A 24,684-nucleotide genomic window follows, 5' to 3' on the forward strand; every position below is an offset into this window, starting at 1 on the left:
TAATATATATATATATATTTAAAATACTTTTTTTAAACAAAAAATAATAATTAGGTTTTTTTTTTATAAAATTTTTACCCATTTTATTTTTATTCATTTACCCAGACGAACGGACAAACAGATCTGGGGTCCGGTTTCCCCTTTGCGACGAGGGAGCCGGTCGGGTTTTTTGGACTGGTTCATGTTTTTGCGTTCCCAATCCCACATTTGTGTCGCCGCGGATTGGAGGTCTCACTCTCGCCGCTTCTTCTCTTCTCTGGCGTTCGACAGACCAGACCTCGCTCAGTTCCTTGAATTCCTTGGGTACTATTCTCTCCCTATCCATGCCCATCTCGATGCTTGTCGTGTTGCTTGCGGTAACTTGTTTCTTCTGGCGGATTAATCTCGGTTTAGGGTTTCGATCTGAAGTCGTACGGTTGGTGTCATTTCGCTTCGGGAATGCCATGAGCACAGGTTGCTCCTCGATCGGCTGTTATTGCTGCTCTTTTTATCCATCTCAGAGACGTAGACTCTGGGATGGTTGTTATAATTTTTGTTTTTTCTTTCTAAAGAAAACTGGTTTCATTTTCCAAGCCAGCGATGCCAATCTCCAACAAAACTTACTGTGTCTATGGACCTATGATTAAGCGTATCACTAGTGAATGATGATTTCGATCTGGTTGAAACTGGCCTTCATGCTTTTAATCCTTCTGTTTCCAATCATATCTGTCCCTCAATTTATCTTTCATCGAGGTTGGTGAGGATTCCTCACCTGTTACAGATTCCTGACTCATTTCTTGTTTGAGGTTGTAGTAGGTCTTGCTGTCAAGTTATTTGTGAAAAAATGGTCGTAAACTAAAATTTTGTGAGGCACCGCTGTTGAATGAAGAAGTATTATGTGCCTGAAATCAGACTTATGGAATGGTACAGTGCAGATTATGTAAGGGAAGTTTAAAACCTTTAGCTGCTAATGAAATCATTCGGTTTGCTTAATTTGATACGAGCATATCTGTTTTTACTTGGTAAATTGCTTTTCCGTACTTTGTCTCCTTTTTATTTTTTCGGGACAAAAAATGAATCTTTTGATTACGTGTCACCGAGCCATAATGCTTCCTTGTAACAAATTTATCATGTAGTCTGGGTTTACTTGGATAGTTGGATAGATAACAAGGAAAGGGAAGGGGGAAGGAGGGAAAGCAACATGTAAATATGCAGAGGTGATACATGATCCACGTGCATTTTTCTGACATTTTCCCTCTCCCTCCTAGTCTCCTACCTATCTACCCAAGTAAAAGCAGCCCTGACATTTCATTTGAACCTTAATTACTTGCACTACATAATTTCTAATAGTACTAGAAACACGTTACACACACACATAATTATTGCTTTACTGAGTTACTTTAAATCAATCAATATTATTTATTTGCAAATTTCCTGTAACATTTATTTTTTATTTTTTATTTTCTGATCTCAGGTTACACATAGCAGCCAATTGGGAAATCCAGAGAATTTTTATTCATTGTTTGTCATAATGAAGGGGCACTAATTTGGAACTGACTCCTTGAGCGCTTGATACAAATTCTATGATGTCTGGGCTTCTAAATGTAACTCCTTTCTTTGGTTTTACAAAATACATCACTTGCTTTTTCTATAAATATGTATACTTTTAATATCAGTATTGAATAGTGCTACCTATCTCTTCTTTCTATTATACTTCCGATGGAGTATCTGTATGACATTTATCTTTTTGTTTCATTTCATGTTTGACTGTAATGCTCTTGCTTATATATCAGGATCTAGCCATTTAAAAACTTTGATTATAATTCACAGGTTTATTTAATGGTTTAAGTGATCTACATTGTCAACAACTGCTTGATAATGGAATTACTGATGGTTTCTTAGAACTAGTTATTTCTTATTTATTGCACTACCACTGCCTTTTGTCATCCACTCAATTGTTGCCGGTTTCTAGTTTCGTAATTAAGAGGACGCAAACTTTTGTATGATCAAATTTTGTTAAATTTGCTTAACCTTTTGCTTAGTTATAATGCAAGTTAATGGACAATGGGTTCTTCTTTGTTGGCATCTTCTATACCTATATTAATGGGGTAATTGTTATTTCTATGTATATCCATCTAATGAGAAAACTTGAGTTTTATGTGAGGATCGGTAAGAATTCAGTGGTGCCTTATTTTTCTCCATGTATAATTAGCTATGTTGTTTTATGAAAACACATCGCCAAATGTTACCTGAACTTAAACTTTGGAACTTGAGGAGATATACATGTATTAAGTGTCATATGCATTAGTATTACTGTGTGTGTCAAATTATCTGCTGTATGCAACAGTGCAAAATTTTACCAGCCTCTCAAACTTATCTTCAAGCTTTGAGATATCATTGTACTCTTGGAGTCCAAATTGCAGAATGATTAGTTTCTTTTGACTTGTTTTATTAGACTATTTAATATCTGTGTTAATTCTATAGTAATCATTGTGATTACCTATTTTATAGATTTTACATGGTTTCAGGAACTTAATATGCACCATGATTGAATAAGCTAGAGATGTAGGGTTGACACAGGAAGAGCCGAGCTTTAACGGGTCATAACTTTTGACTCGGGTATTAGTATGATGTCTAGTCGGTTGCTAATCAAAGCTTTTTTAGAGACCTCTATTCGGTACCGGGTGGAACCCATACTGGCTCACTTTCGGGCCAATCATATATCGTTTAGTGCCTTTTTGAAGGCTCAGAATATATTTTTTATTATAGTAAATTTTTTGTTTTTAGGATTTGAGGATATTTTTTACTTTTGCAAGCTAGGGTTTTGTTTAGGGTCTATTTGTACGTCTGTTTAGTTGTTTTTGGATGACTTTGATTATTGAATAAACTTTCCTTTTTCGGTAAAAACCTAAAGATAGCGGTGATTTCTCTTTGTTTCCGATTTCTCATGCTTGTTTCCTCTACAATTCCCTTTAATCTTTCGTCTCCAGAATAATTGTTATCCCGCCCTACGTTATTTGGTATCAAAGAGCATCAAATCCAATGGAAGGTTGTCATGATCATGGTTGTAGTCGCAACAGGTAGGTTCTGATTGAGGAAGCCTAGCACTGTGATCGTAGCATTCAAGATGTGATGATTGAGGATTTATAGAGACAAGTTGTAGAATTAATCCAGCGTCTAACGATGCGAGATTTTGAAGATCTAGAGATTTATGATTGTGATTCCGTGCCCACCTTCGACAACCCTTACCACAACCATGATAGGGTCTCGGAGCGTCGATGTCGAGAGGAACGATATGTAGATTTCGATTTTTGAGTTGATCTATCTGAGTTTTCAGGAACATTACAAGTGGAATGATTCGTTGATTAGCTCAACGAGGTAGAAATAATTTTTAATTACAAGGAGGTGCTGGATCAGATGAAAGTGAAGTTGATTATCATCAGACTCAAGGGCCAAGCATCCGGATGGTGGGAACAGTCGCAGCGCTCACAAGAGAAATAAGGCAAGACCAAGATCACTGACTAGGAGAAGATGAAGAAGATGAGGGGTCACTTCCTTCCTTTCAGCTACACCTAAGTTTTGTTTCAGTGACTTTACATATTGAGCCAGGGTGCGAGATCGATCGACGATTATACAGAGGAGTTTTACTAGTTGATTTCTCAGAATAACTTATCGGAGATAGAGGAGCAGATGGTGGCACGATACTTAGGAGGTTGCGCTAGCCCTTACAAGATGTCCTTAGTCTTCATTCATTGTGGATTGTTTCAGATGCCTACCAGCGTGCATCGGCTGTTGAAAAACAGCAGAATCGAAAACCAATGGTCAGAGATGACCAAAACTGTCAACCAATTCACTCTCAGGATTCACGTCCTTCACAGCAGCAATCGACTGTGCCTCTAACCACTATAATGCAGATGATACAATTATAAACTCGAGGATGATTTTTTTCCAACCCAAGACGACTGATGCAGAGCTGACACAAGAGGAGCCGAGCTTCAATGAGTCATAACTTTTGACTTGGGTATTAGAATGAGGTATGCCCGGTTGCTAATCAAAGCTCTTTCAGAGACTTTTATTCAGTACGGGGGGAAATCCGTACCAGCTCACTTTCGGACCCATCAAACATCATTTAGTGCTTTTTCAGAGGCTTCGAACATATTTTTATACTTTTTATAGTGATTTTTTATTTTTAGGATTTGAAGGTATTTTTGACTTTTGCAAGCTAGGGTTTTGTTTAGGGTCTATATGTACGTCTGTTTAGTTGTTTTTGGATGACTTTTGATTATTGAATAAACTTTCCTTTTTCGACAAATACCTAGAGACAATGGCGGCTTCTTTTCGTTTCCGATTTCTCATACTTGTTTTCTCTACAATTCTCTCTAATCTTCCGTCTCCAGAATAATCGCTATCTCGTTCGACGTCAACTAGTTTGTACTGACAAATGATATTTAAGCTAGGTTTTCTATCAAAATCCTAGCATTCATTGTTTTGTTTGAATACTATTCTTCCTAGTTAGTTAGGAAATTTTCACCAATATCCCAAACACTTCCTGATCATGGTTGTCAAAACCTCGCACTCTAGATGGATCAACATTGACCTTTGCTGACTGGATATCTTTTAAGAAATATGGCATACAGAGAGATGCCTTTAAGATAAATTGACTACCATCGGAAGTCAACACTAACAGCTTAGATCTCAGAAATTGAGTGAAATCGACTGAGTGATAGATTAATTGATTGTGTTATCAAAAGTAAACAGAAAATCTTATTTCAATTAAGAGATACAAGCCCCTCTTTATATAGGAGGTTTATGGACCTATTCTAGGAGATTTATTCTAATAAATATAACCAACTTCTAATAAATATAACCAACACTCCCCCTCAAGTTGGAGCATAGATATTAATCATGCCCAACTTGTTACAAAGATAATCAACTCGGATCCCGTTCAAAGCTTTTGTGAAGATGTCCCCCAATTGTTCTCCAGTTTTTACATATCCTGTAGTAATCAAGCCTTGTTGAATTTTCTCACGAACAAAATGACAATCAATTTCAATGTGCTTAGTTCGCTCATGGAACACGGGATTCGATGCAATGTGAATAGCAGCTTGATTATCACACCATAGTTTTGCTGGTATTGAAATTTTGAGTCCTACTTCAGTTAACAATTGATATATCCACATTATTTCACACACAGACTGTGCCATAGCCCTGTATTCTGATTCTGCACTGGATCGTGACACAACCTTTTGCTTTTTACTCTTCCATGATACTAAATTTCCTCCAACAAAGATACAATAACCTGAAGTAGACCTCCTATCCATTTTGGAACCTGCCCAATCTGCATCTGAAAAACATTCAATATGAGTGTGCCCATGATTTTTATATACAATACCTCGTCCGGGTGCACCCTTCAAATAACACAAAATTTGTTCTAATGCTGCCCAATGATGAACCGTTGGAGATGACATATACTGACTAACAACACTAACCGAATATGCAATATCTGGACGAGTCAAGGTAAGATAATTCAACTTTCCAACCAACCTTCGATATCTCTCTGGATGTTCAAATAATTCTCCATCTGCTGTAAGATCCACGTTCTGAGTCATTGGAGTACTACAAGGTTTTGCCCCTAACTTTCCCGTCTCAGTTAATAAGTCAAGAACATATTTCCTCTGAGATAGAAATATACCATTTTTACTCCTCATTACTTCAACACCTAAGAAATACTTTAGCACCCCTAAATCTTTTGTATGAAATTGAGTGAGAATGAAAGATTTGAGAGATGAAATTCCCGTAGTATCACTACCAGTAATCACAATATCATCCACATACACAACTAACAGAATAATACCAGCTCCTGACTGCTTGTAGAACACAGAATGATCAGACTTGCTTTTCTTCATACCAAACTTTTCAATAACCTGACTAAATTTTCCAAACCAAGCACGAGGACTTTGTTTCAAACCATACAAAGTCTTTCGAAGACGACAAACTCGCCCCATCTCCCCCTGAGCAACGAAACCAGGAGGTTGCTCCATATACACCTCCTCTTGAAGATTACCATGAAGAAAAGCATTCTTGATATCAAGTTGATGTAAAGGCCAATGATGAGTAGCAGCAAGAGAAATAAATAACCGAACAGATGTCAACTTTGCAACAGGAGAAAAAGTATCAGAATAATCCACACCATATGTTTGAGCATAACCCTTAGCAACAAGACGAGCTTTTAGTCTGGCAACTGATCCATCTGGATTGACTTTAACATTAAATATCCATTTGCATCCAATAGCTTGTTTTCCTGGAGGTAAATCAACCAAGTCCCATGTATCATTATCATCCAAGGCTTTCATTTCCTCTATCATTGCATCTCTCCAACCATGATGAGATAAGGCCTCACGGACAGTTTTAGGAATAGAAATAGAGTCAAGTGAAGCAATAAAAGAACAGGAGGAGGATGACAAGCCATTATTAGACACAAACGAAGAGATAGGATAAGTACACTGGCGTTTACCTTTTCGTAATGCAATAGGAAGATCATCATTCGGAATTGGATCTGATGACGAAGTAGTAGGTGCAGGACATGAATCAGGAGGTCGACGCCTGGAGTATATTTCAATAATAGGAGGCTTGACAAGAGCCGGTTCTGAGACAGGTGTAGAGGATGTAACAGAATATACCAATAAATCATCATCTTCCTTTTGAGAAGTCGGGATATGTGAGGATGAAAAATAAGGTGTGTCTTCCATGAAAGTAACATCGATTGAAACAAGATATTTATTAATACTAGGACAATAACACCTATAACCCTTTTGAAGACGAGGATAACCAAGGAAAATACATTTCAAAGATTTGGGGTCTAATTTAGTGACTTGTGGACGGACATCCCGAACAAAACAAGTGCTACCAAATATCCTAGGATTAACAGGAAACAATGACTTGTTAGGAAACAAAATTTTGTAAGGAATCTCACCATGAAGAACAGAGGATGGCATACGGTTAATGAGAAAACATGCAGTAGAAACCGCGTCTGCCCAAAAAGACTTAGGAACATTCATTTGAAATAAAAGAGCTCGTGCTGTTTCAAGAAGATGTCTATTCTTACGTTCAGCCACACCATTCTGGGATGGAGTATCAACACAAGAGGTTTCATGAAGTATACCATTCTGACTCATATAAGATTGAAATAGACTGGACGTATATTCTTTGGCATTGTCACTTCGTAAAGTACGGATGGACATATTGAACTGAGTTTTAATTTCCGCACAAAAAGCAAAAAATAGAGAAAATAACTCAGAACGATTTTTCATTAAATATAACCAAGTTACACGAGAATAATCATCCACAAAAGTGACAAAATACCTAAAACCAGGTTTAGACAGAATAGGACAAGGACCCCAAATATCAGAATGAACTAACTCAAAAGGACTAATGGCACGTTTATTTATCCTTGGACTTGAACTAAGACGGTGATGTTTTGCAAACTGACATGACTCACAATTTAATGAAGACATGCTACTATATTGTGGACAGAGTTTCTTGAGCAATGGAAGAGATGGATGTCCTAACCTACAATGAGCCTCAAAAGGAGAATTCACACCTGAACAAACGAGAGATTTTGGGACAGATGAATCAAGAATGTAGAGACCTCTATTTTCATGTCCTTTACCAATAATCTTCTTCGTCAAAAGATCCTGAAATAAACAATGATCGGGAAAGAATGTGATGCAACAGTTAAGATTGCGAGTTAATTGACTAACAGAGAGCAAATTAAAGGATAAATTAGGTAAATGTAAGACAGAGGATAAGGAAAGCAAAGGAGTGGGATTGACAGTGCCAGACCCACGAACGCAAGATGAAGACCCATCAGCTAAGGTAACAATAGGAGTGTTGGATTTGTGTGTGAAAGTAGAAAAGAGATTAGAATTACCTGTCATATGATCCGTGGCACCAGAATCAATGACCCACTGAGAGGATGAGGAAAGAAGGCATGTATTGTGGTTACCTGAATCAGCAATAGCAGTGATAGAGGAAGATGAAGACTTAAGTGATTCTTGATATTGAGAGAACTTGGCAAATTCTTCTGCAGAGACAAGCACCATATCCATCACGATAGAATGAAGTCCAAAGATATGCAACTCCAAAACACCGAACTTGGTGTTGTTGTGAGACGAAGAACTAGAATGTTCCAAATTTCAAGAAAATGTCTGTATCTAGGTTCTGTATAGGTTTCTGGACTCCTGAATATTGTGGATCTCCAAATTTGAAGAAAAATTCCAAGAATAAGCTCCCAGCAAGCAATCCCTAAGAATTTGTGAGAATTATAAGCGTCTTCAATCAGAGCTTGAACTCGATTCTGGTGTACTCTGAGCTTTAACTGGGTTCGATTTACCGGGTTGATGTGGTTGAAATCTTGAACTGGTTAAATTTGGATTGAGATCTATAACCTTATCGACGCGAATCCTTCTTCCTCGCAGCAGTCGTCACTGCTGCTATCGTCTCTCTCGCAGCAGAGCACAGCAGAGCACAGTAGAGCACAGCAAAAGAGAAAACGGAGTTGAACTTGCGATCGAGGAAGCAGAGAGGGCCTTCTTCCTCTTCGATGCCTAGGAAGCTAGGGTTCTACCTTTCCTCCGGCGAACGCACGAGTAGCGAAGACAAGCGGCGCTCCTGATTGTGTCTCCTCTTGCTGTGACTGAAGGAAGGCCGGCGGCGTCCTTGTGTTGTGACCGAAGGAAGGCCGGCGGCGTTCGCGAGAACCAGAGGACGGTGTCGGTGGCGAGCGGCGAGAACGGCGTCGCGAGAAACAGAAAGAAGAAATCGCGATTTTAGGGAATCGCGATTCTTAAAACCTCGCGGACGAAACTCCTCCTTGCGCTCTCTTTCTCTCCCATGAAATCCGGTGGAATCGGGAAGGTTGGCGGCGTGCGAGAGGCGCGGGCGCCGCGCTCGCGTGAGGAACCGGAGAGAAAAAAATAATAATAAAACCCTAATTTTTTCGCTCTGATACCATGTTATCAAAGTAAAGAAAATCTTATTCCAATTGCAACATATAAGGCCCTATTTATAGTTAGAGTTTAGGGCCTATTCTAGATATGAATACAAACCTTGACAATCATGGTTCTCATTATATTATTGCTACATAAATTTTGTCCCTCCAGCAGTTAATTATTTATGCTTCAATGTACTTCCTAGAAATGGTGAGACATCATCTTTATTGTGGAAAAAATATGATACAGTTGGAGATGATTTCACTTGTTGGGAATAAATATTTTTTGGTAATTGCAAGTGTTCAAATAAAGCATTATTATACAATGACATGACATGGTGTTGCCTTTTCCCATACCTAGTTACAACCTGGCTTATGATAGTGTTTTAATTTGTCTTGTTTTTCTTGATAAATATGCTGGGCCTTTTGGTGACAGTCAACGCTTAATGGTTCAACATCAAATCTTGACTCCTCAGGCAGACCCTATGCTACATCATTTTCTGGCCAGGCTGCTACAACGCCTGGATTTCATCCTTCTGGTTAGACATTCTCAGTTCAAACTTTGTTGAACATATACATGTGGATTTTCTTAACTGTTTGCACAAAAATAGGTGCTCTGCAGGGATTGCATAACATTCATGGAAGCTACAACCTACCAAACATGCCTGGTTCACTTGCATCAAGAAATGCAGCTATGGGTGGTGTCCCATCAGGAGGTGTTCAGCAACCAGGGGGAAACATTCCTAGTGGGCGGTTCACATCAAACAATATTTTGGTTGCATTGACTCAGGTTCGATCCCAGTTTAATCGCACATTAGTTCACTGGATCAGATGGTCTTTTGAACATGTTACCTGGCGTTAATATCTGCTTAGCTATGTTTTTTTTGTCACATCATGTTTTGGAAGAAGCTTGTGCAGTTTGAGAATTTTTTTTGCTGATATAGAAATCACAGTTGGTAAAGGGTGGACAATTAGCTAGAGCAGTAAGTGATGTTTAATCCCACGTGACCTCAGCTGCATCATATGATTTGTATGTTCTCTTGAATGTGTGATGTGGCATTGGTTCCTGTTTAGCTATGTGCGTTTGGTTCCTGTTGTTAAATATTAAAATACACTCTGAGCTATTGTCCTTTGCATTTATTGTTTTCTGGAATTTTACTTTTGTCTTATTTTTTCTCATGCAGATGACTCATGGCTCTGGTGTTACAAATAGAGGGGGTATTAATGTTGGAAATCATTCTTTTGGTAATAGTAATATGAATGGAGTTGGTGGGTCAATTTCTGGCATTTCTCCAAATTCAGCTACTGGCAACCGTACTTCTGTTCCGGGTTTGGGTGTATCTCCTGTTTTGGGTAATGTTGGCCCAAGACTTGCAAGTTCTATGGGGAACATTATTGGTGGTGGTAACATGGGAAGAAACATTAGCTCTGGAGGACTATCAGTACCTGGTTTAGCCTCGCGTGTAAACTTAGCTACGAATAGTGGATCAGGGAGTCTCAATGTACAAGTACCCAACAGACTAATCAGTGGCATGCTCCAACAGGGTAACTTTCTATATATATTTTTTAAGATCTCCCATTTGCATGATCTAGTAACTTTATTTGGCACACTTGTTCTATGATATGCTTCTGTGCAAATTTGCATGCAATTTGGCTTATTGCTCCCTGTGGGATGTTTTGTACCAAGAACACTAAACTTGCAAAATTGGGCTTTTTGCTTAGAAGTTTTAGCCAATATGAAATTTACTGTAACTACAATCGATATAGTCTAGTTTCCTGTATCTATCGTAGGTAAATTTTGCTACTCTAGTTCAAATTCTACATGTCAGCTATACTCCTGCACATGCAACCAGGTTGCCTGGAATCTCAAATTCTATTTGATTAGTATGTGTACATGTATTTGTGCTTTTGTCCTATGGAGGCATCTATTCATTTTTATTGAAGTTATTAAGAAACTGAGATTGTTCCACTTAAATGGTTAGCTAATCCGCAAATGATTGGCATGCTTGGTAACTCATATCCTACATCTGGAGGATCACTATCGCAGAATCAAAGTGGAAACAATCCATTAAGCTCTATGGGAATGTTGAATGATGTTAATGCTGCTGATAGTTCTCCTTTTGATATGAATGATTTCCCTCAATTATCTGCAAGGCCAAGCTCAGCTGGAAGTCAACAAGGGCAACTGGGTATGTGGATACGACTTGTTTACTTAATTTCTTTTCTCAAATTTTCTTTAAATGCAACATCAACCTTTTGTGAATACTTAGGTGCAACACGTAAGCAAGGAGTTGGTGTCAACTCCATTGTCCAGCAAAATCAAGAATTTAGCATACAAAATGAAGATTTCCCAGCTTTGCCAGGATATAAAGGTTCTTTTTTCTACACAAGCTTTCTTGTTTTCTTGAAAATGAAACTGTGTATATGAGTTGTTTGAGTTGTTGCATGTTTATATGTTTCCTCTGGAAGCCAATTTACTACTTTATTGTTATTCTCATGTTCTCAGTTCATCTTTCACTAAGTTTGTTGTTGTTTTTGTTGTTGCTGCTTTTTCAAAATCTTATGTATTTATTTACATGGTTGGATGAGCCACTTAAGTCTTAGGTAGGGTTGCCTAAATGGATGTTTTTTCTAACATTGAGAGCTTTTATGAATTTCTTTAATTAAATCAAGGGAAAATTCAAACATGGTTTCATTGTTTCTGATGAAGTCTTTTTTTGGTCTTGGGCTCCAATCCTCTGGCCATTTATCATATTATTCACCTTTTGCAACCCTATTATCCAATATATGTCACTTTTAAATATTTGCATAGTATTTAAGGTGAAGAATCTTTTGCTCTGCATCCTCTATAGGATGAAATTGTCCCTTTTATGAGGTGGATATGCTGCTCTTGTCAAACTAACATCGTCAAGCTGTGCTTGTCCCAATTATTTGGCGTTCAACCGTATGAATATTATCTTGAATTGATTAGTGTTTTCTATGATTAAAATTAATGAATCATATTTTATTATATTGACTAGTGTTTTCTATGGTCTCCCTCTACCCCTTACACCTTTAATCGTAACAGATTTAAATTATATGAGTTGATATTTACCAAACTGAGAGTGAATCTATGTAAATGCTCTCTCTCAATCACACACATAACTACACATTTTATTTCTATGCATATTTACCTAGGTAGTAATGCTGTCTCTTACACAAATTTTTTTGTAAGCATTCTCGTGTCAAGGTAATAATGAATTGAAACAGATTTCACTATCTACTACAGTAATTGCTTTACTTGCTACACTGTTTCTTCCTTTGGGCTGTCAATGAGCTAGTATGTATGGGCTCCTTGATATGCAAGGGAAAGGATAGATTATATTAACAATGTGTATTCAGAATTTCATGTATATTACATTTCGTTTCTGAATATATATAAGTTCCCTAGGCTTGTCTAAAGTTCAATTAGAATTTAGATATATGTACTGGACGAACATAATTTGAACTTGAGGATTTAATTGTGAACTATCCCTTTTGTGATTATAATAACATGCTTGTCTTATGTCTTTCTGAGATAAGTCTTTAGGTCGATCAGTGAGTTTTGACCAAATCCATTGATGGATCTAGACTATTTGGATTTCTGCAAAGTTGCAATCACATGAAAGAGTAGAGTTTGGAGGAGGTAGATTTGATGTCAAATCTTGGTTCTGATTTTAATAGTTCAATTAAAAAAATAAATTCTAGTTGTATAAATTGACAGGTGAGAAAGAGAGATTTGCTTTCCACGAGTGGAGAGAGGGAGAGAGATGTTGAGGTTGCATGCATCCAAACTACAGAAATAATTTTTATATTTAATGGAGAGAAAGATTTGTTTTCCACGAGTGGAGAGAGAGAGGGATAGATGATGAGGTTGTATGCATCTATATCATAGAAATAATTTTTATATTTAATGGAGAGAGATTTGTTTTCCATGAGTGGAGAGAGAGGGGGATAGATGATGAGGTTGCATGCATCTAAATCATAGAAATAATTTTTATATTTAATAGAGAGAGAGAGATGCTTTCGTCGATATTGCATGTATCTAAACCATAGAAATATTTTATATATTTAATCTTTTGAATGCGACATATTTTGAAAACTGACATGTGGAAAGTTAATGTTGGCGGAAGGGATAGAACGGGAAGACTACTGTAAATCAATATGCCCTTTGGTCATTTTTATGATGAGTGATTTGGGAACCTTTGGTAAATCGCCGTTTTATTACTATCAGAGCTATTGTGGATTTACTATCAAGTGCTTGTCTTCTTGATTTTTTCTTTTTTATAATCCGACAAATAACGATGGTAAATACCACTGTCTTGTTTTTTATCAGAAAGGTGCAACAATTTTTTGTTATCGCTGAAGACCTTGTACTAGAAAGAAGCAATAATGTCTTGTGAATGCTAATATAGCAACAGTACATATTTGTTGTATAGAACCGCTGCATCTTCTTCCATGTTTCTCAGGATGCCATTGCATTACCTATTTTTTACTTTTCCTGTTTAGGTGGTAGCTCAGATTTTTCTGTGGATTTGCATCAGAAGGAACAACTTCATGAAAGTATTTCTACCTTGCAGTCACAACATTTACCTGTCAGTTGAACTTGTTGAAGTTGTTTGATTATCCTATCTTTGATCATAATTTACTTCACTCATCTCATAATTTGATCATCAATTAGATGACAAGATCTACTGGATTTAGCATAGGAGGGAGTTTCCAACCTAACCGTCAACAACAGCAGTTGCATGCTACTGCAGCCAGTGGTGGTGGGCTTCCTTTTATGCCTGGAAACAATCAAGATCTACGATTACATGGCTCTGATTTCTTTCCTTCTTCTCATGTGAATTATCATTCACAGGTAACTTATCCCATCTAATGTTGTTTTTCTTCAAGAAAGATTAATCTTAAATGATTGTATATATGCTGTTAATTATATGGTTTCACCCTTGATCTTGTACAGATACAAAACAGTGGAGCCCCTGGTATTGGAATCAGACAATTGAACTCTCCTACACCCGGCTCTGGTATGAGTGCATATGAGCAGCTGATGCAGCAATATCAACAACCGCAAGGCCAATCCCAATTTCGACTACAACAAATGCCTGATGTTAGTCAATCCTATAGAGATCAGAATGTAAAGTCAACTCAGGGATCACAAATACCTCCAGACCCATTTGGCTTATTGGGCTTGTTGAGTGTTATTAGGACGAATGATCCAGACCTATCATCTCTTGCATTGGGAATTGATTTGACGACACTAGGACTGAACTTGAACTCTACTGAGAATATTCATAAAACATTTGGTTCTCCATGGTCTGACGAACCTGCAAAGGGGGAGCCAGAGTATTGCATTCCCACGTGTTATTATGCCAAACCACCTCCACCCCTTCACGTAAGCTTGTGCATTTTTTATTTTGTGTTAATGTACAATCCTGAGTAAATGACTTAATAAATCTCTTTTGTGGTTGTAGCAAGTATATTTCTCGAAATTTCAGATATTGACCCTGTTTTACATTTTCTATAGGTATTTTATACCACTCTTTTACTTTGATGCTTCTCTTACAAGTGTTATTCCTTTAATTTTTTTTTCTTGTTTGTTATCTTGGTTTTTGCAGTATGCCTAAAGATGAAGCTCAACTTTATGCGGCTTATGAACTGTAATTTCTCTCCACTTTGGCCTTGTGTGTTCCAGTTTTTGTTCTGTTATATGGTTTTCAATTTGGGTTCCACTACCTCAACTAGTATGCTTGTGTTGACATTCTTAAAATGGAACTCCTTGTTTTTCAATACCAATATTCATTTTCATTTGCTGAATAATTTGGTCACTGTTCATCATAGACACAGGAAATAGTGCACTGTTTTGGTTGTCTCTGTCATTGAGAAAGAACATTTTCATTTAAATTTTTTATCAAACAAATTGAGTGGCATTAAGCCTTGTGTTTCTTGTCCAAGGAATATTAGAGCTCCAGTTTGTTATCATGTAATTTGCATGTGTCCTAACAATTGTTCTGCATTAGATTTTGTCTGCATCATAGCCTTCCAACTGTCTTATCAGAAGCCTTTGCAGGTATTCCCGAGGATGGTTCTACCACAAAGATCCACAGTTTTGGTTTACAAGAGCTCCAAACTCAGAGCCTCTTGTGAAGACACATGCATATGAAAGAGGATCATACCTATGTTTTGATCCCAACACATGGAGCACAATTGTGAAGGTTTGGCACGAGACAATTGCTGCATTGTTATTCTTCCTTATCAGTCACTTGATGTCCCTGCTTGTTGGAATGCAGGAACATTTTGTTTTGCAATACGAAGCTGTGGAAAAGAAACCAATACTCCCTTCCGATCGTCTTTAGGTTTGACCAAAAAAGTCCTTGTAAAACAGGTAGCCGTTTTTTGAAAAAAAGAATTCCATTCGATTGCTTTGTTTTTCCCAGTTGAGTGTTTTATGTATAGTCTTTCACCTTGGTTTGCTCATCCTTGCAGACTTGCATTTCTTTCACTGTAGCGTAGCATTAAACTCATCTTTCTCAAGGGGGAAAGTTCATCTACAAGTGACGAGCTTTGGGCCCATTAATTCGGTAATATTTTCGACTTTGTTATCATTACAGTGATCATAGATAGCAAAAGGTTACTCTAGTTTTGATTGTCTTTGTATGAATTGCGCTTCATATAGAGTCTACATTTCCAAACGGACTAGAGCTTCTTTCTCTTGGATATTGTTGAATTGGCTATGACAACTTTCAGAGGAGCACATGCTCAGTTCCCCCAGTATCCTAATTTTACCTTATTATGCAGCTAAGATTTGTATGACAATTCATTGTCTTGTACTATAATTTCATTTTCAGAATTGGCTTTGCATTGATATGTCATGTAACCATCTTCGATTTGTTAGTCGAAAATAGAGAATATCTTTTATGGTCAGACTGATAAGCTGTTCCATGTTTGTAAAACAAAGGGGGGAAAATAATCTGATTTGTGTCAAATGGGGCACTGCTAAGCGGCTGTATTAAGCATTGTGTTGACGTCCTTCTAGGTCAGCACGGACCGGACTTAGCTGCCCCATTCCGAGCAACTAGGGCTGGCTCATGCCAGAATTTAATAATAAAAATAAAAATATCATATAAAATATCTGAATCGTTCAGATAACGCTGCGTTAAATCATTATAAACAATATAAATTTTTTTAACTACTTTTCGAGATAGAAGTACTAATATAAGTTGTACGAAATTATATAAATGGACGACCATGCGAAGTATGCGTGTTGGCCCACGACTTGAATCTATCTGGGCTTAAGGCCTAGAGGATTCTACTAGTACCCTGGCTGCGTTGTGAGTGATCAATATCAATATTTGATTTTTTTAAAAAAATTATGCTATAAATTAGTTTTTAAAAAATGAGTCTGTATTTGGGTTTTTAGAGAGAATCTGAAAATCAAATATAATTTTTAAAAATATGCTTAGAGGTTGGCAGGTTTTGCTAAAATTGCAAAACTAAAAATAAGTAGGGATTTTTTTTTTTATATTTGAGGTATCATGATACCAGTTTACAAACCTAACTATTCTTGTATATAGTTGTGAGTGTCATGTTTCTCTCTTTGATTTATTTGTCCATCGAGTAAATTTGAAAGTATTCGCGATAGTGCATTGGTATTCAACTTCCACAATTGGCACATAGTCTTCTAACATGGTCACTTTACAAGATGAAGATCTACTTGAGTAATCATATTTCGTGTTGCTTCTCATAGTTGCTCCGCTCAAATAGAAGATGTGCATGCTCCAATCGAGTATGAAACTGTGGTGCTCTATGAATTCATCAAACGTCTTACTACTACACCGTGTCTGGAGGCACAAATAGGGAGGTGTAGATGTTGATCGGACTAATCTACTATATTCAAAGTTAATTTATATCGTAGACCTCTGACAAATGATTTAACGTAGAAAAGTAGATAAATCAAAATTTTATGTTTTTTTTAAAGCATAAGAAAATAGAGGGATATACATTTTTTAAGAAATGGATAAAAGAAAAAAAGAAAATTTTTATTTGTTTATCTCTTCGTTTTTTTTCTTCAAACTGCATTAAATCTTTTTTTGGTTCCACACTAATTAAATTAGGGGTTTGACGCAGTCAAGATGGAGGAATCATAGATGTGATTTGGCCTAGTTTGATTAACAAATAAACATGAAAATTCCATGTAAATAAGGTCTTCAATGATTATCAGATTGCTATCAACGATATTCAATTTCTACCCAATTAATTACAAAATCCTTTTGATAAAAGTTTAGACAGGTTAGCTTTGCATGTTTCTTGCACGTGATCGAACTACCTTGTTGTGGCCTGCAAGAACAATTGACTAAAAACAACGTAATCTGATAATTAATTCATTTAATCGAACTAGGAATTAAATTAATTAAACTATTATAATACTCTTCCGTATACAAATGATATCTTCGCTCGCTTTAAATTTCCGACAAGTTGACATTACTCCAAATGGGTTGCCAGGTTTGGCCGGTGGGTTGATATTTAATAAGAAACCCTATGGATATATATATATATATATATATCATATTTCATCACATTAATTGTACAACAACTAGAAATCGGATAAAAGTAAAAGAAAAATAGAACAAAGTTTAAATGTCTCTCAACACTGTTATTATATAAATAAATGAGTAATTGTACATATTGATAATTTATTTTATAATGTTGAAGTTGATGAGGCTGACCTCGTTGCATGGAGAAGAAAATTTGATCCAGAACTTGAAGCACCTAGTCATCATTGCATGTGTTATTAATGCCCAAGTACACCAAAATTGGAATGATAAGTAATTAAGCGGCCTTCAATTAGTTTTTAAGCTCAGAGAGAGTCGCTATCCCAAAAGACACTCAACTTTGATTGCTGATAAAATTCAATAGCATTTGAAATGTTGCTGTCCTTTGGGGTGAAAATTCGATTAATACATCAACCGTGAACAAATCGTGCATAAACACATCTTGTTTACTTTCCATAATATACACTTCATATATAATGAGCGTCACTAATTAATTTTTTGTAAAAGAAAATTAAAAAAAATATATAGATAAGTCTAAATATCTTCCAATTTGAACTGAAGCAGGAACAGAAGCATCACTAGTTACATACAGCAAACGAGGAGAAGAGGGAAGAGAAACTATTTGTTTTTAACCATTTTGTGAACAATTCTGTCTGTTTTGAGGTCAGCTACAATATTGGATCAACAAAAGAAACCAAAAGTAAAAGACTGGAGCGGAGGAAGAAGAGAAGAGACCACTGCAGAACATCACATGCATGAATGTACAACATCCAGCTCTGTCTCGGCCCTCGATGGCTCTTCTCACCTTCAGTGGTCCTTCCCCTCTCCTGTATCATTTCTTTTTAGAACTCAGTGCGGCTTTCTGTCACCTTGTCTAGAGTTTCCTGTACCTGGTGTGGAAGATTGTTGTATCTTGGTGGGTAATGATATAGCTAACAGTAATGGTGGCAACTGCAGTAATTGTATCTTGGTGGTGAATTGGGTAGAGTGATAGATAGATGGTTGAGGGAAGAGCAAATGGTAGACTGGCCTGACTTCCTATGGAGCTTACAATTGAAAATTACTAGAAAAAAGAAAGGGAGAAGCAATACACAGGGACCATTTGCAACTTTTCTTTGGCTATATTCCACTATCTTTTTTGCTTACTAGGGTATTACTACAATCAAGCAAAAGTTGAGTGAATAAAGAGAAGGTCACAATCCACTAATGGAGACTGAGGCTTACAATGATGGGGAGAGCTCACTTACTCCCCTTGGCGACTTCACATGCCGATAGCTCCGTGGCCAGAGGACAACCTGATGACGACACCGATTTTATTATTGTACCATAGCAGCAATCTGAGTAGACTCGGAAGTATGCAAGCTAAGAGACTAGTCGTTTTACCTTGGCATGTGGAGGAAGCATGAGCTTAGAGAGGGTTTGTCAGGGGAAGAAGCGATTGGCAGTAATGTGGAGGAGGCTATTAGATGGCTGTTACTGTTGCTAGTATTCACAATGTTTGTGGACGTACGGTCTTCGTTGTTAGAGAGTGAATCGAGCATGAAAAGTGATTTGGTAGGGGAGGCAAATGGGCTATCAGGCAAGTTATGATCGGCGCTGCAGGAATCGGAGCGCAAGTTACAGCAATATTTCTTTCTTGCTTGAGAATAAAAGGGACAAATTTAGTGTTTGAGAGTAACCTTTCTGGCAAATCGCCATCTTCTTTGAGGTTTGCCTCGCCAGTAGATTCATTCTTATCATAACCATTTGATTTCTCTTCTGTTTCAGCAACACAGATGCTCTTAGCTGCACAAAAGACGAGGATCATCTGAGCTAAGAAGAACAAACTCGCATTTTGAAGAAAAAACAACTACAAGTATAGAGGTGAACAGACCCTCATTCGGTGAGTCTTCCTGGCTACTGCTGATGCTGCTATCCACACTACCAATTGGTTGTGTGGCCGTAATAGAAGGAGAGTTGATGGATGCTGGAGAAGATGAGAAGCTTATGTTGTTTAGGTTGAGCCGGAGACCAGTGAATCGCCTGGCTTGCAGCTCAATTGCTCGCTGCAGCTCTGCTGCTTGTTGCTGCTCTTCTAGCTTTCTTCTCATGAGTAGTTCCTGGTTGAAACTTCCATTATTGAACATCATCCGCGCTCCCGCTGCAAACATTTACGTGGTATTTGAGTAATCAAGGAAAGAAAAGTAAATTTTAGTATTTGACGAAAGAAGAGACTGGTTGCAAGAACTAACCAAGCTGTTGAAGATCAAAGGTCTCAGCCTGCTGCTGCTGCTTCCTGAGGAAAGATAAGACCAGTGACACATGCCAAGAACAATGCTGTAAATCCATTGCAAGGGAAGAAAAAAAAAGGGGCCTTTGGGAATGTTAAGGAGGGCATGCCTGAATTTTTCAGGGATTTTCCCCTTCTCCTTGTAAGGTTTGACGAGAACCCTGGAGTCGCAGACAAAGTGAGGATTCCCCTTCGCCAGGATCAATTTCACGGTCTCCGGGTAGACGAAGGTCACGAAGCCGAACATTCTCTTCTGTTGGAATGGGATCCTCACGTCTTGAACCGGTCCGTAGATGCTATAAACAAAGAGTAAATGTTCAAAGATTGGATGTTTGTGCACAAGGAAGAAGGAGGCCGCGCTCACGGAGAGTCATATAGATTTATTGGCGAATGAGAACCAACCTGAAGTAATTGGAGACATCCTCTTCACTGAATGTGCTGTCAGCTGGGAAGGTCAAGTAGATCTGTCTTGAGCCAGGATTCGCCATGAAATCATTTCTTTCCATTCTTGATCTACCTATGAACTTATGGGAATCGTCCCCAGCCAGCATCAATGCTGCAGCGGCAGCAGCCGCAGTCACCGCCCTGTAGTAATTGCAGATTGTTAGTTCAGAGAGAGAGAGAGAGAGAGAGAGAGAGAGAGAGAGAGAGAGAGAGAGAGAGAGAGAGAGATGCAGGAAAGGAGGTACCTCTGGCTTTCATTTTGCTGCTGCTGAAGCCAGAAGTTGAGGCATTTGCTCGAGGAAGACGAAGGAGACGGCGGCACCGAACCAGTGGGTGAGAACGGGAAGGCAGACGCCATAAGTTGGGAAGCATCGCCCATCCTCTGGCTTTTCGACCTTAGCAGAAGTTCCTGGCACTGCTGCTCCACCGCCGCGTCCATCTTGGCCGCCACGCCGTCCTCCGGGAGCCCGTGTAGGAATCGGCAGGCGCTTCCATTCTTGCAATAGCCTCTCGCGAAGTAGAGGCACGGCTTCCATCCGAACCCCGCAGCCGGGTCGCCGAGGCAGAGGTCCGCGGCCGAGCTGCTCCGGCGGTGGTGGTACCCGTTGACCCCCCAGCCTATCCTATTGGGGAACATCGCGCCGTCGCCGTTGCCGCTAGGACTTCTGCACTCGATGTCCAGGTTGAACGCATCGCTTCCTCCACCGGCGTTCGCAGCAACGGAAAGGAGGTGGTTGGAATTGGGGGCCGCGCCGTGGTCGCCAAGGAAAGACAACTGATCCGGCAGGCGGAAATCATCAATGAGGTCAGACGCGCCATAGAAGGGCGAGAGGCCGAGATTATTAGGGCTAACCAGCTCGTCAGAGCTCTGGTGCTCATCCAGCGACGCGCTCAAACCATTGCCGCCCATGCCGCTGTTGGAGCGGGAGAAAACCGGGGGCGGAGCCCACGAAGACGGCGAGGAAGCGGCGGCGAGGAGGCGCGAGGCGGAGTTCTGACGGAGGAGCAACGGCGAGGCGGCGCCGGAAGGGGTTCCGGGGGTGGAGGCCGGCGCGAGGCCCAACTCCTTTAGGGCTTTCAAGACCACGGACTGGAGCATCGTCTCCGGGGCGAAGGCCAGCCGAATCATCTCCTGCTCGCCGTACTCCTGTAGCAAGAGCAGCCCCATGATCTTGTGGGCGTTCTCCGGGTCCAGGCCTTGGATCCTCGACAGCACCACTCTCGTTGCCTCGTAGGCGTCCATAGCTCGAAGCAAATCGATGCAAGCAGCACTTCCCTCTCTCCACTTCCCCTTGTTTATAGCAAAGCTACAAGGAACAACGACAGAGGGAGACAGAGCATTAAAGGCTGGTGCTAACTCTATTGAGCGCTGCTGCCATTAAAAGCCATCAGAAAGAAAGAAGTAAAGCGCAAAGATAAATCAAAAAACAAAAACAAAAACAAAAAAAAAAAAGCAGCAGAAACTCGCACCAAGAGAACTCCTCTCGTCTCTCCCTCACGAGTTCTCGGGCGACCCCATTTCCGAAGATAACAAGCAACTTCTCTTCGTCTTTCTAAATCGAGCCTGAGGCTTCTTCGGCTGCAACGCTATCCTCTGTTGCTTCCATAGCTATAGCTATCTACGCTTTCCTCTCTGTGCCTTGGTCACAGAGAAGGGATAGATCTTAGATCTCAAAGAGGTCTCGCGCTCGCTCTCTCTCTCTCTCTCGTTCTCTCTGTTCTAAATACCCCTTTTTTTTTTTCCTTTTCTCTGAGACAAATCCAAATGGTGTTGGAATGGTCAGACGACCCCTCCACTCCATCTCTCCTCCCTCCCCTTTGTCATCGTTCTTTTGTTGTCGTTGTTGCCAACTTTTTACTGATGAGTTTTAATGTATCTCGTAGGCTCCCACAAAACACAAACTACTATCCTGCAACGGTAGCTGACGACTTGAGCACCTCTGTAATATGATATTAGTTCCATAATCTCGACTCCAGGAGCTGTCTGGGAGATACAAAAATGAAATGATGATTCCAAATTTTAAAAGACGATCGTGAAGACCGGAGAGTTTCAAATCGAATTGGTCTTGGTCTCAGGCTTTGTGACGGATGGGTTTGTCTTCTACTTGGGCTCAGAGGAAGCTGCAGCAGCAGCATGCATGCATGCATGCAGAGTTGAGCCAGCAGCTTTTTTGCTTTTTTTTTTCTTCTTTCTTTCTTCTTTTAATCTTTACTGTTGTGCTCGTCGTTTAATCACTGCACAATGAAACGCATGGGGGCCACGTGCTCTTGCGGCACTGTAACCAAACTTGGCCTCTTCTTCTTCTCCACCTTCTTCCTCTCCTCCTCTGGCTCTACTGTAATTGAATAAAGATGCTGCGTCACAGTCACTGTGCCATTTATCTATTAGTCTGACCATGGCATTTCCATTTCTCAGCATATTTTTGGATTGAAGAGATGAGACATGAAGTGTGGAGGAAGGAGGGAGCATCGATGAGCAAGATCATGATCTAATATCTTTCCATTTCTAACCAATCCGCTGGAATCGATGGCATTATCACCATTTTAGCAACATATTTATACGTTGAACTGTCCACTACCATTTGGCTCATGATTTTTTGGGAAAATACTCTCTCCCACTCAACCCATTTATAGTAAATCGTAGCACTAAAATAAAACTATACATCCAGCAGAAGTTGAGAAGATCTGTGCCATTGCCTTCGCATGCCTGCACTTCCTAAGGTCCTAATTCCAATCCAGAGCTCGTCTCTCTATTGCCACAGCCATTAATGCCCCAGCCTCATCGCCTTGACCTCCTCTGCTGCTGCTGCTAGCTACCTCTTCTTCTTCCCTTCCCTTCCTTGGCTACTGGCCTAACATCCTCTTGTTGGAGCTTCATCCGATTCCGAGTAGAAATATGCAATATATTTTTCAATTCTAAAAAAGCCTTTCTGTCATGGAAAGAAAAATGATGGTGATGGTGATGATCAAATCAATTAAAAATGATAAATTGATAATGATATACTAACAATCATGAGAATATATGCTAAACTTTCCATCAATTCGTGATAGGATTTTGGACCATCCTCGTGGATGGATGGAGGTGAGTGTTCGCGATAGACATCAAGTAAAATCACTTTCTGATTTAATGTTTTTAAAATCTGACAGAATTAACCGTAGGTCAATGCAAAACTTATTTGTCAAATATATCAAAAATTTACAAAATAATATTATTGACAAACCTGATTCATCATGGATGAGGAGGAAGACATAGTAAATGAATAAACAAGTGAGGAAGAACAGTTTGATAATGTGGAAGCTGCGATTCATGCGTCTTCAAAATAAACAAGGCTGACTTCCCGCAAGTCTTGCCGTTGGCTGATGCATGAAACTAGGGAAGATGGAATAACTCATCTAAGAAAGTATACTGAATTAATGGCACAATTGACTTAATTATATATGCATTCAATTGATTGGATCGAATGAACAAGGATGGCAAGTCAGACGGCTAACACACTAGCTAGATTAAGATGAAGCTAAGCCAGCTTCATGATTATCTACTGTGGAAGGAACAGTGCTATTCACTGACACAATAACATTGCTTTCAGTATCTCATCAGGGAGATCATAAGGATTCGTACCTCACATCACTTTTAAAAAAATTATTTCATCGCAATATATATATATATATACACGGGCATCTCGCAGATCTGGGAGTTTTCTTGGTGGTCTGATAATCAATGACAGCATCCATTTGTCACTTGCGCAGACAATGCCTTGGCCAGTACATAAAAGAAAGCAGATCGCTAAGTTCATAAACAAAATTTTCTGCATGATTGGGTCTTCTCACTCACTCCCTGTTGTGTTCTCCTTTTGCTGTGGCATCGCTTTTTACTACCCAGCATTACTGCTCTTTACTGTGATAGGAGCAAAAGAGAGAGGGGAAAAAAAAAAAGAAGAAAAGTTTGTCCAAAATGCTTCCCTTTTCTTGTCCTGGGGCAATGCATGAGTGGTTTGGCTCCATCTCCTGGATTCTTTTTTCTGGTGGGTATTTTTATATCATATCACATACAATAACTCGAGCAGGTAGTGGAGATGTACCACGAGCAGATGCTGCTCCAAAATCTTATGATAAACCTAAATTTCTCAACCCCACCAAAGGCTCTCCACTGATTCAGCACCATGTGAGAATGTCAGACAATGTCTTGTACGCCACCTTTTTTTCAGCTAGAGTAATTGGTGCAAACAAGCTAACCTTAACTGGAGCAATCATATTATAGCTAGTCAGTCTCAAACCATGGCCACAGGGTTACAGTAACCAATATTGGTTGAGGTCAGTAATGTATACCCTTAAACTAACCAGTTGGACAAAGCAAGCAAGCAACCCAAACTCAGAGATTATAAGAGAACTACAAGTTTACTCTCATAGTTGATTTAATTTCCTAAGAGGGAGGA

General features: G+C 39.1%; 2 protein-coding genes and 1 non-coding gene across 5 annotated transcripts; 1 reads left to right on the top strand and 2 right to left on the bottom strand.

Annotated features, from left to right (window-relative positions):
- Window positions 1–83: 83 nt before the first annotated feature.
- LOC141840427 (putative NOT transcription complex subunit VIP2) lies at window positions 84–15,910 on the top strand. Its single transcript, XM_074728409.1, has 16 exons — window positions 84–303; window positions 1,454–1,583; window positions 9,405–9,507; window positions 9,580–9,758; window positions 10,153–10,513; window positions 10,951–11,157; window positions 11,239–11,340; window positions 13,496–13,581; window positions 13,668–13,847; window positions 13,950–14,381; window positions 14,461–14,513; window positions 14,605–14,646; window positions 15,057–15,201; window positions 15,277–15,371; window positions 15,473–15,567; window positions 15,663–15,910. Exons 2-14 carry the CDS (start codon window positions 1,563–1,565, stop codon window positions 15,340–15,342), a joined length of 1,977 nt encoding a protein of 658 aa, XP_074584510.1. The 5' UTR covers window positions 84–303; window positions 1,454–1,562; the 3' UTR covers window positions 15,343–15,371; window positions 15,473–15,567; window positions 15,663–15,910.
- On the bottom strand, window positions 9,430–9,507 carry LOC141842503 (small nucleolar RNA snoR35). Its single transcript, XR_012602939.1, has one exon. It is a non-coding gene; the product is annotated as a small nucleolar RNA snoR35 (small nucleolar RNA).
- Window positions 15,911–18,069: 2,159 nt separating the features above from the next.
- LOC141840422 (zinc finger CCCH domain-containing protein 53-like) lies at window positions 18,070–21,959 on the bottom strand. 3 transcript variants are annotated; one of them, XM_074728402.1, is made up of 10 exons: window positions 21,722–21,959; window positions 21,105–21,558; window positions 20,497–21,026; window positions 20,210–20,392; window positions 19,918–20,103; window positions 19,770–19,813; window positions 19,412–19,678; window positions 19,218–19,323; window positions 18,922–19,134; window positions 18,070–18,833 (listed from the first exon to the last, which is right to left on the bottom strand). In XM_074728402.1, the coding sequence occupies exons 2-10, from the start codon at window positions 21,492–21,494 to the stop codon at window positions 18,800–18,802; spliced, it is 1,953 nt and encodes a 650-aa protein (XP_074584503.1). In that variant the 5' UTR covers window positions 21,495–21,558; window positions 21,722–21,959; the 3' UTR covers window positions 18,070–18,799. The 3 variants fall into 3 exon arrangements, with proteins under 3 accessions (XP_074584503.1, XP_074584502.1, XP_074584504.1); XM_074728401.1 differs by having other exon boundaries at window positions 20,497–21,558; XM_074728403.1 differs by having other exon boundaries at window positions 20,497–21,620; window positions 21,722–21,832.
- Window positions 21,960–24,684: the final 2,725 nt, after the last annotated feature.

The sequence above is a fragment of the Curcuma longa genome, chromosome 11 (assembly GCF_044706935.1).
Source record: "Curcuma longa cultivar G26 ecotype Majalengka, Jawa Barat chromosome 11, ITB_CL_G26_1.1, whole genome shotgun sequence".
In the NCBI taxonomy this organism is placed as follows: domain Eukaryota; kingdom Viridiplantae; phylum Streptophyta; class Magnoliopsida; order Zingiberales; family Zingiberaceae; genus Curcuma; species Curcuma longa.

Bases quoted from the DNA above. Each gene is read 5' to 3' on its own strand.
- LOC141840422 (XM_074728401.1), bottom strand. From the start codon at position 21,494: ATGGACGCCTACGAGGCAACGAGAGTGGTGCTGTCGAGGATCCAAGGC. The intron at 19,324-19,411 runs GTCTGTTCACCT...TCTTTTGTGCAG, and splicing joins GGAAGACTCACCGAATGAGG to CTAAGAGCATCTGTGTTGCT. The intron at 18,834-18,921 runs GTAAAACGACTA...TGTCGTCATCAG, and splicing joins TGCTTCCTCCACATGCCAAG to GTTGTCCTCTGGCCACGGAG.
- LOC141840427 (XM_074728409.1), top strand. From the start codon at position 1,563: ATGATGTCTGGGCTTCTAAAT. The intron at 11,158-11,238 runs GTATGTGGATAC...GTGAATACTTAG, and splicing joins AAGTCAACAAGGGCAACTGG to GTGCAACACGTAAGCAAGGA. The intron at 13,582-13,667 runs GTCAGTTGAACT...ATCATCAATTAG, and splicing joins TGCAGTCACAACATTTACCT to ATGACAAGATCTACTGGATT.